Source organism: Triturus cristatus, chromosome 3_2, assembly GCF_964204655.1.
Source record: "Triturus cristatus chromosome 3_2, aTriCri1.1, whole genome shotgun sequence".
NCBI classification, from domain to species: Eukaryota; Metazoa; Chordata; class Amphibia; order Caudata; family Salamandridae; genus Triturus; species Triturus cristatus.
The window spans coordinates 842,709,257-842,723,875 of NC_140584.1; the positions used below are offsets into that span (position 1 = coordinate 842,709,257).

General features: G+C 49.7%; 1 protein-coding gene across 2 annotated transcripts in view; it reads left to right on the plus strand.

Moving 5' to 3' along the window:
* Positions 1-14,619, plus strand: part of KIF12 (kinesin family member 12) — a 417,773-nt gene that overhangs the window by 254,965 nt on the left and 148,189 nt on the right. For both annotated transcript variants that reach the window (XM_085649101.1, XM_085649102.1), the window contains exons 8-9: positions 13,094-13,185; positions 14,212-14,362. In XM_085649101.1, the coding sequence (XP_085505227.1) occupies positions 13,094-13,185; positions 14,212-14,362 (243 nt within the window). The remainder of the gene's footprint in view (positions 1-13,093; positions 13,186-14,211; positions 14,363-14,619) is intronic.

A 14,619-nucleotide genomic window follows, 5' to 3' on the forward strand; every position in this document is an offset into this window, starting at 1 on the left:
TGATGGCGCCATAATACATTGCGCCGAGTCGGCCCTACCCCTCTTAAACATTGTTGTGCATGCGTAATAAGTCCTGTGTAAGATTTCCAACTGCACCAGGTGAGAGCATATGGCTACTTCCAGAGGAGGTGCAATCACCTCCTTCCAGTCCTCATCCTCCAAATCACTCATGTCACCCACCCATTTCTCTCGCAGATGAGCCAAGGGGTTGGGGGAGTTATATAGGAGTTTACGATAGGTCAATGTAATCGTTTTTTTCTCCATATAGTCATCCAACAGCCTATCCTCTAGTGGGGAGGCCTCTGGGAGCTCCTCTCTTGGTAGCGCCTTGTGAAGGCTTGGCTAATCTGGAGGTAGCGGTATGTCTCTGTGTGCACCAACTGATAATTATTTTGAAAGTCGGCAAAGGATATCTCCTCCCCATGTGCCCACATGTCCCCCACCCTGGAAAGGCCAATCAAGTCCCACTTATTAAAGCCCTGTTGCATAGCCAATATGCCCAGTTTCCCTGTGCCGCATAGTGGGGTAACTTGGGTGATTTTACCCCTCCACCCCAGTGCCCCAAGTGCTGTGTGCCATATTTGAATCATAAGGAAGTCGTAGTTGGAAAGGACTTGTAGCGCTTCCCACCATATATCGCCCGGAGGTGGCCCCTGGTTGCATGTTACGCTGGTCCATTTAATAAGTGGTTTCATCCTGTTGGAGGTGAACCGAGTGATTCACCGCTGTAAGCTGGGCAGCCTAATATTATTTTTGAAGAGATGGAAGAGCTATTCCTCCGCCATTCAAGCTCATCATCAATTTTGGGAGGGATATTCTCGGGGCACCCTCATCCCATAGGAGTGTTTGGATCACATTATCTGGGAGCTTTACAAGCTTGAGCTATGGTGGCTTACAGGCCACCCACGCTATCTCCCAGCACTTCAGGGCATCTGTGTCTCCAAAACACTTCAGGGCGCAAGTGACAGGCAGCAGAGGTCAAATGTGACGGTTTTCTCGGAAACACCATTCAATATAGCACCTAGAAGAGGTGAGGAAAATACCCTTATTCTGATTCCCCCCCATCCACAATTTACCACAGTCTTTCTTTACAGCAAAGACCCTGCTAAAGGAGTCATCAGTTCAAATCTTTCAAAGGATTACATTAATAATATTAGAAATGTGGCCTGCCTTCCCAAAGGCTATTCACATAGATTCCGTCCCACGCAAGCCAAGGTATCTTTACAGTGGTCTTATCTTAGTCTTTAGTTGAGAACAGGCTGAAAACCGATATCTCCCCATTCACGCATCTCAGTTTTACTAGTTCTTTGGTGGTTCACTGATGGAGTGGTCCAAGCCTGCCCTCCACACTCCTGTCTAACCTCCTCTCAGTGGCTCCCAGGAAGGTGGCTGTCACCCATGCATCCCCCTTAGGACTGCTGACCCCTGTGAGATTGTTCAAAGGGAATCAGCTCCACTGCAGCTGTCGCCTGCAGAGAACAGGTAGGTTATGTATTAGATAAACAGAATGCAACCTACTTAGTGCCACCATTGGCAACACACCCCACCAACACAAACACATAGCATGCATGCTAAATAAATAAATACACAATACAACTTTTGTTTGGGTAAATTTTTCTGTAGGTTTATTCCATACAAAAGTATGCAATATGGTGAGTTATCTTGCGGGCGAGCCAAGGGCAGGCAGCTGTAACCAAACTGTGCTGCCTGCCCGCCTGATGAGCCAAGCAGCACTGGGGAGAACCCAATCAGTGCTGCACCTTATGGGGTGATCCTCTTTCCGGATCACATGACACATTGGTCCCTTATTACTCACGCCCCTTTCAGGGCGGAGCGTAGCAAGGCAAGACCCCGGTTGTTCAGGCCCACAACCGCCCGAAGGACTAACGGGGCGCTGATGCGGTTTTCCAGGAACCTGCAATGAGGATCCTCAGATTTGGCTCTGGCACCCCTATTATGCCATGCAGAGGTACCCTTCTGTACCCATTTGCTTCCAGATTGCCCTGTAACTCCACCTCAATGAAAAAGAAAACATTACAACATTCCAGGGGGCTCATTTATGAGCCCCTGCGTCACTTTTGCGCCGCCGGTGCGTCACTTTTTGTGACGCACCAGTGGCAGAAAACATGCGCCATGTTGCGCCATATTTACAAAGTGACGCATCTAGGTAGATGCGTCACTTTGTAAACCCCTGCGCCACATTATACCTGCGCCAGGTATAATGTATGCAAGGGGGGCGTTTTGACGCAACAAAGGGTCGTAGAAGTGACGCAGTGAAATCTACGAGATTTCACTGCGCCACTTCTAGTGTGCAAATGCGTCAATTTCTTGCGCCTGCCTCACAGCAGGCGTAAGACTGACGCAGGCCCTTTCACATGGGGCTTGCCCCATGTGAAAGGACACATTGCTGGAGTTGCGTCACTTTTGTGACACACTCTAGCGATGCGTCACTTTTGCGCCTACAGATACGTCAGAAATACTGACGTATCTGTGACTCCTTGCGACATGATGCGTCATACTGTAAATATGACGCATCACTGGAGTCGCAGGGAGGGCGCAGTGAAAAGTGGCGCATCACTGTTTTCACGCAGTGATGCGTCACTTTTCATAAATGAGGCCCCATATATCTTGCCTGCAACCCCCACGCCGGGCAAGCGGTAGGGTGGGAGACTCGTGTCCAGCGCAACAGAGGACGCCAGGATGGCGGGGGAAGACCTATATACCTTCCCCCAATCCTCAGCGCGCCGGAAGTGACGCGCCCAGCGCACCGGAAGTGACGCATCTAGCGTGCCACAGGCAAAGAGGGGGAGACCCCTCCCTGAGTCCCCGCATTAGAGAGGGGGGTGGGTTGATGCCCAGATGGCACTAGAGGGCCGCCCTCTTGAGTGGCCGCCGGAGTGGGCCACGCGCAGCCGCATAGTGCCACCATTGGCAACACACCCTACCCACACAAACACATAACATGCATGCTAAATAAATAAATACACAATACAACTTTTGTTTGGGAAAATATTGCTGCAGGTTTTTTCCATACAAAAGTATGCAATATGGTGGGTTATCTTACGGGCGATTCAAGGGCAGGCAGCTGTAACCAAACTGTGCTGCCTGCCCGCCTGATGAGCCAAGCAGCACTGGGGATAACCCAATCTGTGCTGCACCCTATGGGGTGATCCTCTTTCTGGATCACGTGACATATTGGTCCCTTATTACTCACGCCCCTTTCAGGGCAGAGCGTAGCAAGGCAAGCCCCCGGTTTTTCATGCCCAAAACCGCCCGAAGGACTAACGGGACGACAACGTGGTTTTCCAGGAACCTGCCATGAGGCTCCTGGGATTTGGCTCTGGCACCCCTATTGTGCCCTGCAGAGGTACCCTTCTGTACCCATTTGCTTCCAGATCGCCCTGTAACTTTGCCACAGCTCTGGAGGTGGCCTTTGTTGCCGCCAGAGCCCCCCACCAAAACAGCTATACTCTTACCTGCAATCTCTCATCTCCAGAGCCTTCTGCAAATCTAGAGGGAAGAGATCCATCCCTACCGGTAATAAATGAACCCCAACTTTATCCTTTCACCTTAGCTTGAATCATCTCATATCTGATGATGCCCAGACCCCTCTGATCTGTGAACTTACGCATTGAACTATTAACTCTCTTCCGGGAATGTTCAACGGCCTCCTCTGACTTTGCCCTGTGCCACACTCTGCGTGGAATTATCTCTGACCACCAGAGCTCACATTGCCCCATGTATTTACTGATTTCCCCCAAGTCAGCTTTCATGGCTTGTAAGAGTGACCTCCTCCCCATGGCAATGAGGTTGTTGCCCCCTAGGTGTATCACTAAGAAATTGAGGGGGACCCCCCCTTGGGCCAGTCTCTGATGCAATCTGTTCATGAGGCTGCTCCATCTCGTTCCGGGGAAACCCATCCAAACAAACTCTGTTTGTGAAAATACCAGCGTCCTATTCCGGCGCGCAGCCCACTGTGCCACTCCGGCAACGAAAGAGTGCCCGATCACCCATACTTGGAATCCTGGGAAAGTAAAGGACACCATTTTCACACTCTGCTTTTTAATGATCATTGTATTCACGCATAATTCATCATTAGTACACTCAAAGTCACTGCGCACTGTAATTACTTATATATACAAAATTGCCTTCAAGGGCGGATGTAACGCTTGTAGCAGTGAGACTCCCAACGTCCCACCTTTTTTATCCCCTCCAGCTCCATGCCTACTTTGAACGCAACTGTGGCCGCCCCGATCCTGAAGGAGTGACTAGAGTAATTTTTTTTCAGGGTGGGCAAGACGTGACCGTGCTAGGCAAGCCCTCATTATGCGTTCTATCTGAAATTTGGTCCGGGGCCCCTGGTCAGCGTGAATCAGAAAGTAGCCAGGAACGTCGGGGCGCAGCGCCATATACTCTTTTACCTTGGCGACTGGGCAGTATCTTTGATCCCCTAGAGGTCTTAGTACCACATCGGTGCCTCGCCCTGTCTGATCAGTTTTGGACTTTCTGATATGAATGGACAGGGTACCCTCCAGGATGACGTCCTGTCTGCTTAAGGCATCGCCTGACCTATCTGTCTTTGACCTGGCCACCAGCTCACTGATTTGAAAAGCCCCAAAAAACTCCAGACAGAAGGCCGTCGAGAAGAGTCTGGCCTCAGACTGTGAATACGTGACCTGCTCTATCACATCCAACATGCCCTGTAGTGTGGGAAAGTCAATGGGGGCCCTGTTGTCTGGAACCCTGATCTCATCCCTGGCCCAACCCTTGAGGGCCGCCCTGATCAGGAAGGACTTAGTAGGATCGTGCCCTCCCCTTAGTTTGGCGTCATGGCTTACTGCCGCCAAGTGGCCGCATACCCAAGAATGGCTCCTCCCCTGTTCCTTTGCCCATAGTACGAATGCCTGCACTCTCTGTTCCAGGGGTAGCGAAGAGTGGCCCTGAGTCTGTGAAACTTCCAAGAATGTGATACGGTGTGCCTTATATCTCTTCCTGGTACCTGGTGCCAGAGAGTGTTCTCACAGTGCTCTCAATTGCTGTTCCACTGTAGGATCCGCCAGAGGTGTGCCGGGAAGCGGGACATCTCCGCTGTCGCTCGTGGCCAGGCCTCCTGGAAACAGAGCCACTGAAAATGAGAGAACATTCTTGGCCCCCTCAATATGCCTCACCCTAAACTCAACATTGCAGCGCAGGCATGCCCTGACTAATTCTCTTAGCAAGCACAGCACCAATGGGCACTTGGTTGTCTGCCCATTGATGGCCTGCACCACTGCCATGTTGTGAGACCAGAATAGGACCTTTCTGGCGGATAGCGCTTCGGGCCACAAATGTAGTGCGATCACAATGGGGAACAATTTTAGGACAGTGATATTTGCCATTATGTTATGCTTGCGCCAGGTGTTGGGCCACTACTGTGCACACCATTTGGTACCCATTATTGCTCCAAAGCCCTCTCTGCCTGATGCATCCATGAAGAGGCAGAGCTCTGGACTCTCCGCCCAGGGTGCTCTCCAGATCACCGTTCCATTTAAATGAATGAGGAACTCATGCCACATTGCTAGGTCCTCCTTCAAACCTTTCCCCAGCCGGACCAGATGATGTTTCTTACTGACTTTCACTGTTGCCCTTGCTAGTCTTCTGGCAAACACCCTACCCACCGGGATCACTCTAGCTGCAAAATTCAGCTTTCCCAAGAGGCATTGGATGGCATCTTTGTCCTTCTCTAGCAATGCCTGATTGTCCTGACGCAGAGCCTGCACCTTATCCGCAGGAAGCCTGGACCCACTCTTAATCGTGTCCAGCTCAATGCCTAAAAAAGTGAGAACCTGCGCCGGACCCTCAGTCTTACCAGGTGCTAACGAGACCCCTAGGTGCCTCACCAGTTCTTGAAAACACTGCAGGCCCCTGATACAATCCTGTGTACCCAATGAAACAATAACTTCCTAGGCAATAATTAATTATGAAGCAATTCTGTTATGTGTGTCAAAATAGTGTAACCACAAATTAATTAAAAAATTGCAAAATAATATTTAGTTTTGATATCTCAAAATATCACAAGATATAAAAATCACATTTGTGAAATACAGGCATACAATATATAATCACTTTTTACAATGATTTCGTTAAAATTACAATTGTTATAAAAAATTGGAAAAAGGACAATCCTGTGGCTATATCTTAGTCTTCTTGACTAATTTGACACACATAAAATAGATTAGCTTCATAATTAATTATTGCCTAGGAAGTTATTGTTTCATTGTGTATTACCCTGTCCTAGGAATTTTATCTCCACAAATTCAGGGGGTCCTAGTTATTTACGTATTATAACAATCCTGTGTACCTGCGCCCCAGTGAACAGAAAGTCGTCCAGGTAGTGGGTCACTCCCTCAACGTTGAATGTCCCAGTGAGCACCCACTGAAGGAAAGGGCTGAAAACCTCGAAGTAGGCGCAAGGCACGGCGCACCCCATGGGCATGCATCTGTCAAAGAAGAATTTACCCTGCCACTTGAAACCCAAAGGATGCTGGCTTTCTGGGTGGACCGGCAACAGGTGGAATGCTGACTCAATGTCTGCCTTTTCCAGGCATGCCCCCCTGCCCACTCTCCTAATCATGTCCACTGCCATATCTAGTGAGCAGTAGGAAACCGAACACGTCCCCTCCTCTAACCAGTGGTTAACTGAGTTGCCTTCAGGGTAGGACAGGTGATGGATCAACCGGAAGGCCTCTTGGCTCTTTCTTAGGAACCACACCCAGTGGGGAGATTACAAAATTCTTGAGGGGGGCTGATTAAAGGGTCCGGCAACCCTACAAGGGGGAAGCTTCCTTCTGAACTTTCTCCATTACCACCTCACATAGCTCTCTGGCAGACTTAAGGTTCTCAGCAGCATCCCTACAAACTAAAGGACCCAAATATGGTATTCTGAAACCTTCAATGAAACCTTCTGCTAGGAGCAGTCTGTCCTTGGGGTTCGGGTAGTATCGGATCAGGGGGAGGAGGTTGGAAATAATGATGGGGGAAGAGCCCTTCGCCTTGGGAACCTTAGAGGACACCACTTGGGAGGGTGAGCAAAGGGCGTCCGCACTGAGTGGTGATGGAGATACCTGGGAGGGTGGGATCCGGGGAGGGCTGGACTCCAGAACTGGACTACTTGTCTTGCCATCCAGCAAGTGTAGGGGGACCCTCACGCTTGGTGTTACAAGAGGCGGCCGGCTGGGTGGACCCACACTTACTGCAGCTGTGGGCAAACTTGCAAGCTTTGCCCCAGGAGCAGGTCCCCGCATTGTACAACCTATAGGTGGCATTGTTGAATCTTTTACTCCCTTGCTTCTGACCACCACCTTGACCTCCTCGAAAGGGCTGCTTGAACTGGCCTTTCTTCGCCTGCTTCTGACCCTTGGGTTTGTCTCCCCCCTTCGTGTCCATACTTGTCCTATCCTTAATTTCAGCCGTGCCTTTCCCCATGTCCTGGACCCAGAGCCGGACCTCCATTTGGTCCCACCCCTGTTCGGGACACATTGCCATCTTTTTCCGGAATTCACGGTCGTAGTTGTACCAACCCATCCCACCGCTCATTTCCGCCTCTTTGGTTATAGTGCAAGCCTACTGGAACAACCCCGGCCCCTGCTCTGGGTATTTTTCCATGATCACCGCTGCTAAGATGGCAAAAGCTTGCCCCCAGGTTGCAATTGTTTTCTCAGGCCACGCTTGGAATCGTACCTTCTTCTCATCTTCCTTACCCCCCATCTTTCTTGTGTCCACCCCGTCTACCCCATGCATCAATAAGGTGAATATGTTGATGAACTCCTGCCGCCAGATCCCCTCCTTGGACGCTAAAGGCACCTCCCATGCCAAGGAGCAATGCCTGGACACCAATGGTGCCACTGTGACGAGTGGCAGGGGCGCCGCAGCTGCTTTGGCTTGTTCAGCCTAAGGTGTGGGAACGCTAACTTCCTGGGGCGCGGTCAAAGGGGTCACAAAAATGGGAGGGACTAGGGGGCTGGGCGCGATTGCCGGAGTCATTTGGGCAGCTGCCGCCTGCTGCTTCCCCCCCCCAGCTCTGGGGGAATGCTACTTGACACTGCGCCACCATGGATCTGGGCTGCCATTGCACCCACTCCCGCCATCTGCTGAGTCCCTGGATTCCCTGCGTTGGTGGCTGCCTCAGGAGCTCTGTGGCTGCTCACGCTGCTGGCTTGATCCCCCCAGACCTGTGTAATTGAAGGTGCCCCTACTCTGCCCACGACAGGGGGAACAGGTGGGATGGATGCAATGGGATTGTCTAGACGTGATTGAAAGTTGGCCATCAAGCTTAACATAAAGTCCATCATCTTACCCATCTTCTCCATGTTCCCGTTGCCAACAGCGGAAATGTTTGGTGCACCCACAGGTGCAGCCAGCGCTGGCTCTGCTTCTTGCAGGCTGGCCCCTACCCTGACCTTTGGAGCTGGGTCTGGAGGGAAGTCCTTATTGGTGGGCCGACGAGCCCGTTTCGGCCTGCCTGGTCCTACTTCCATCAGTCCAACCTGGGGGGCAACTGGTATGTCCGCCGCCACCCCAGAATCTTCTTGCTCTCTGGAGTTGAGCAATCCTTTAGCCCAATCAACTCCTTTGGCCTTAGCCATTGCCATAAAGTCCGCCCATACTGCATCCTGTGACGTGCCGGGTTGGGACTTATCCACACAGCTGATTTGGGAAAACAAGAGGGCGGGGGTTCCTTGGCTAACCATAGCTCCGGACTTGTTGGACCGACTGCCTCAATGCGGCTTCTAGGGGGGATAAAGAATCGTAAATAGCTACTCCCAACATTTCCTGCTCATGCCACCACGTGGCTGTGTCACGGGAGCCCCATGCCCCTACGCCCTCTTGCGTGTCCAACCCACGCCTGCCCCAGTACTTACTTTGTCTCTTGCTCTCCTGATACCTATCCTGGTGAGCGGTTCCGGGAGGGTGGGGGTGGGCTTCTATTATCCTTGATGGCTGGAGCGTACGTGGATGCGATGTGACTTTGCATGGGCCTGTACTAGATGACTTTGCATGGGCCTGTACTAGATGTAATTGAAAATTGCATATCAGATCTCCTTCTACTCGTTGTTACCATCCCTGAGCTGTGATAAGCCCGAACGCCTCCCCAACTGTGCGCGCCCTGGCCATACCTGAGCCTGTTCCCTGCAATCCTCTCTGTGCAGTGCCTGAGCGCTTGTTCCAATGGGTCCTGTAATTAGAAAAACGTCACACTCTATTTCTGGGTATTCCTGCCTCCTGATACCCTGCATCACTGACAGAAACGACCACAATGTGACCCTTTTAAACCTGAAACTGTTGCTGAGCCTTGCACCGCCGTGTCTTTTAGGCAATTGACGGTGAACGGTTAATCACCGTGCGAGTAACTGGAACAGAAAACAACAGGCATTAACAAAAGGCCCCCCCTACCTGCACCTCCAACCCGGTCAAAGGGGTTGCTCATACTGTGCCCGAAGCCCCTGGTCGCTAGACTACCAGTTGGGACATGTGTACAAACATTCATAAATACTTTAACCTTATGCGCAGGCCAAAGCCCCCCCAGCTCCTTCCTGAATTAGGTTGCGCCGAGCTTAAGAGGAAGTTACCGTCCCTGTGTAACAACATGTGAAGCAGTAGCATTGCCCTAAATACGTAACTAGTTAACATGCATTGGGCTCCGTGCTGGAGACCAACTTGCTGTATGTAGTGCCACTAGTTCGAAGCGCGATCTGGAAGATTTAACATAAGTAAGATACCTTTGTGGCCACCCTGACATACCTCCTTCCCCCCCATTACACATGATATTTAGTGCAAGTAGAACAGGCACAACGAATTCTTTCAGTTGAGTAGGCGCACTACGCAATCGGCGGAGGGCACAACAGCCCAAGGGCTCCCAAACCATCCTGGGTGCCACTCCGCCTTGACAAAATATTTGGCTCGCTTACATGAGCGCTCGTTACCTTACACCCGGGACGACTTGGTCTGGTTGTCTTTCCGCTAGCATAGTAAATTGTTTTAGCAACCTTAATTTATATTCATAATTACAATCTATTGACGCAAGTTGCGATTCTCAGGCTCATGCCTTGCTGAAACCAGACCAGGCCTCGTTCGAGGAGACATCAGTCCCCGCCACCTTTGGCTGTTTCCATAGCTCTCTGCAGACGGAACCACAAGGAAACCGCCTTTAATTAACTTACAGCCGTTTTGCAAGAAAGATATGCATTGTGATTTCCTGGCTCAATCTAGCCCCAATCCCCAATGCCTCGAAATGTACGCCGCATTCCAAGGATCACACACACCACAGAGACACAATCCCAGGGCCTTCCCCTGCCCCAGTGACTCCGCGGGCCTTGGAGCCTGGACAGCTGGTCGTAGGACCAGTTCCACGGCACTCTCAGAGCTCGTCTGCATCTGTAACTCTTGGGCAAGGAAAAGACAACCAGCCCCCATGAGTAGAGGAAAAGCTCAGTCCAGGTTCCCCACAGCCAGCAGGAACCCAGAGGCAGAGAATGAAGGCAGCCAGCACAGACTCCCTAACTACAAGGACACACAGGTGGCAGATGCAGACCCACGGTGCCCATGTGTCCGTCGAACCAGGGCGGGCACGCACACTTGTGAGACCGCCCCCCCTCCAAGTGGCTGTTCGCTGTCCGGGACTTTGCTGCTTCGCGAATTCCCCCTTCCCCCACAGAGACTGCTGGCTCGCTTGCCCAGGGCTGCATCATCGCGCCCCCTTCCTTACGAAGCCACCCCTGCATGCTCAAAGCGGGAGCGGAAGACCGTATACCCAAATAACCGCAATTGCTCAGCTGAGCAGAGGCAACGGAGGGGGCTATGCGACTCGCTGCTCCCCCACCCCCCAAATGGTGGGGGAAAGACCTATATACCTTCCCCCAATCCTCGGCGCGCCGGAAGTGACACGCCTAGTGCGCCACAGGCAAGGAGGCGGGTACTCCTCCCTGAGTCCCCGCATTAGAGAGGGGGTGGGCTGGTGCCCAGATGGCACTAGAGGGCCACGGACAGCCGCATATACATCACAAAGGAAACATATGCCCGATAAAGCAGTTAGTGGTTTCTCAATGTGCAGATTCACAATGCCAACAGTATTTGACACAGAAAAGAACGAGAACCATGTTGAAAAAATTGGATTTTCTACTTTGAACAAAACTGAATCTTATGCAGGAGAAAGCTCTCATGAGCAACAACAGAGCTGAGTGCAGCCTCATGACTGTTATAGAAAATGTAGCTCGTAGAGTATAGGAGATATAAAATAGTTTGCGATCACATAGTAGGCTCAAAGTTGCCAGTACCTTTTAATATTCTGTGTTTATGCGCTAATTTTAGCTGTGCTTTTTACCCAGCTGTCAATAAAGTGCCTATTCTTTCCTGAAGTTGTAGCACTGAGCGAAAACTGAAGTAATGTTCAGTATCTTGCACCTAAGAAAACATCCGCCGATGGAAGGGCATGTTCTGGTTGTGGGGAGGGGAGGCATATGGGGGGAGGAGGAAGTCACCTTTCCAGCCTTGTTTCGCATGGAAACGATGCCCCGATCCCTCTGTTTATACCAGACATAGACAGCCCTAACACAACTTTCCTCGCAAATAATGGTGAGGAGTCCATGATTCCTGAATTGGCAATTCCAGCCCTGCGCGCGATTCATGTCACCACCGCTCCAGCATCTGTGGCAGCGGAAAGACAAACCTCTTAGGATTCACAGGAGCTGGATAGAGATTATGGCTGGGAAGTAGAAGGACTCGACTGTTCATTATGTTACACTCAATTCCCCAACTGGGAAGAACAGGAGGGCACTCTGCTATCCAGTTGCATCCACCTTCTCCCCCTTTACAGGCAAGAGGGCCCAGGGAAAAATGGAGGCATGGAAAGAGGGCACGAGGGGGTCCTGACCCCTATTCTGGTACATCACCTCTCCCTTTACAGACCCCCAGGAGCACGCCAAAGCCTCAGGTCCTTAAAGGTCAAGAATAATAATTTGAAACCTTCATTAGTAACTTAATTAAAAAACTCCAAAACGAGTGAACCTAGTAGAGTGTATAAAAGAATGAAAGAATCTGACGTGAAGACTAACAGTCTTCCTATTATGGACTCAAAGCCCAGCGATAAACTTTCCTTTACGATGGAATAAAGAATTGCCAATGTTTGCTGTTGTGGTCTGGTTTTGGTGAAAATTGGGAGTGGTACTTTCTAACGACTTATACAAATAAAGTGTATTGAGCACCACGCGACACCTGGCTGTTGCATCATTTCCTCACATACCCCAAAAAAGCAAACTGGTTATCCAATTAGAGGGCAGTTGTGTTGGGGTCCTGGGACATCCGTGGTAAGCAGCAGTATCCGTACAGGATACTCACCAATAACTGCAGAGTGTCTATGATTCAGACACACATCCACCAAAGAGGAGCAGGGTTGTCTGAGAAGGGCTGGGTTACAATGTAATGGAGCTTTAGAGACAGTGCTGAAAGGTGGTGATGATGTCAGATACACCGAGGTGAAGCAGCTATTCCAGAGATAAGCTGAGTGTTCATGCCACTGATACATAATGAATTATGCTATTTCTCAGGAGAGGTAATTCATTTGCTTGCTAAAGAAACCTAAATATCTCATCCTTTCTTGTTTTCCTTTCAACAGGAGCAAATTGCTCACACATTTGCTAATAATGTTGTTTCCTTGCTTTCCTTCCTCTTCAAGCTGCTTTCTTCCACCTCTTTATGACCCCCTTCTGATGTCATCTCTCACTCTCCTTTCTCTGCATAATACCTATCTTACTTTCGTCCTTTCTCTCTCTATATACATACCCTCTCCTCTGCATCCATCACCTTTCCCTCTCTTCCCATGGCGCTCAGCTCACTGTTCCATCTTTCCACTCTCATTTTCACATGCTCTCACTACCCTGTTTTTTTTCGCCTCCCCTATTCCAGCATCCATTGCGTAAGTGTATTACCCCTTCATCTTCCCCACTTCTATGCATGTCTACACCCTACTTTATTATTTTCCCAGCCCTTCCTATGCCTTTCATTGTGTGTATCTAATCTCTTCTTTCTTACTTTGACACTCTATTTTGACCTGTTTAAGGAATGAGGAACCGCCAGAATTCGGCCCATATGTTGAACGAGTCGTCTAGTCGTAGCCATGCCCTGCTGACCATCTGCATCCGCAGTGAGGCTGTGAGTATCTGACGCGTAGGCTTTCTGGAGTACGGCCGACAGCATTTCTGCTGTAGGCATGTCTGCTACCAGGCTGTGAGTATCCCAGGTGTAAGAATGAATTGAGTAAGGTTGGGACCATACCAGCTCCTATTCTAGAGTTGAGACTGAGCCATGGTGCATCCCATTCCCTCTCTTATGCTGATGTTTCTGCAGTGAGGTTGTGACTTTTCTAGGTGGAGAAATGTCTGTAGTAAGGCGTTGAGTAAATCCGTGTATGAATTTTTGCAATGAGACTGTCTGTATCCCATGTGTTGAAATGTATGCGCTAAGGCTGTGGCACTACCAGGCGAATGGGTGCCTTTTGAGGGGGGCGAAGCAGCACTTTACCACTTCACTTGATCCGCCCCCCAAATGGTGGCGGGGGGGAAATTAAAATCTAAATTAATTTCACTAAAAATATATTTCAAATAAAAAAGAAATAAACATTTAGAAGTTAAAATTTAATAACATGTTATGTTTTAGTTCAGGCTTCTTCAGCACTGTTACTTTGGTAGTCCTAGTTGAATATGACTGGGAGTAGTTGAATGTTTTTTGAATATGTTTAATTAAAGATAACTATTTTTTTTATAGTAATTTGAATTTATTTTTCTTAAAGTTCCCCATTACTTTCTTTAGGGTGAATTCTGCTCCAGTGGTGGAGATCTCCACAAACCACTAAAATATTAATAATAGTAGCTTTTTGATCATAAATCTGATTGCAGGACTCTCCAGACGCTCATATGAGAGGGTAGAGACAGAGAGGTCTTTCATAACCAACTTGTTGCTGCACATATATGGAGTGAAGCTTAGAGGTGCAAGAGAAACATAGTCACATTTTGCCCATTAGCGAAAGGTAGATGCTAAATATAGGATTAGGGTATTAGATAACAAAACGCTCAAAATAGGAGTCAAGGAGAATCACATCTGTACATATGGACATTGCACTATTTATGTGTGTGTGTAACCATCATTCTCTTCCTGTGTTTGCTCCTCACCCTGGTGCAGCCAGACCCCCTGAACAGCTCCTGCTTCATTACCAAACACGGCAAGCTGTGCTTCGTGGACTTGGCAGGCAGTGAGAAGGTGAAGCACACTGGTTCCACCGGAGAACTCATGGTGGAGGCCAACAGCATCAACCGCAGCCTACTGGCATTAGGTAAGTATCTGAGGGCCTACTGGGACAGGCATCTATGGGACCCTCTCCAATAGCATATAGTACAGCCTGCAGACATTAGGTAGGTACATTATGTACAGCATCTTCCTGGCATGAGATAAGTACTGATAAATCCTCATTAACACCATAAACCACATCCAGGTGTCATTAGCTCCCTCTGCCCTTCTGGGCTGTCCCTGCTACTAGAATGAGCCAGTGTCCAGATCTGCACAGGTAGCGTGGAGCTCTGGTGCTAACCC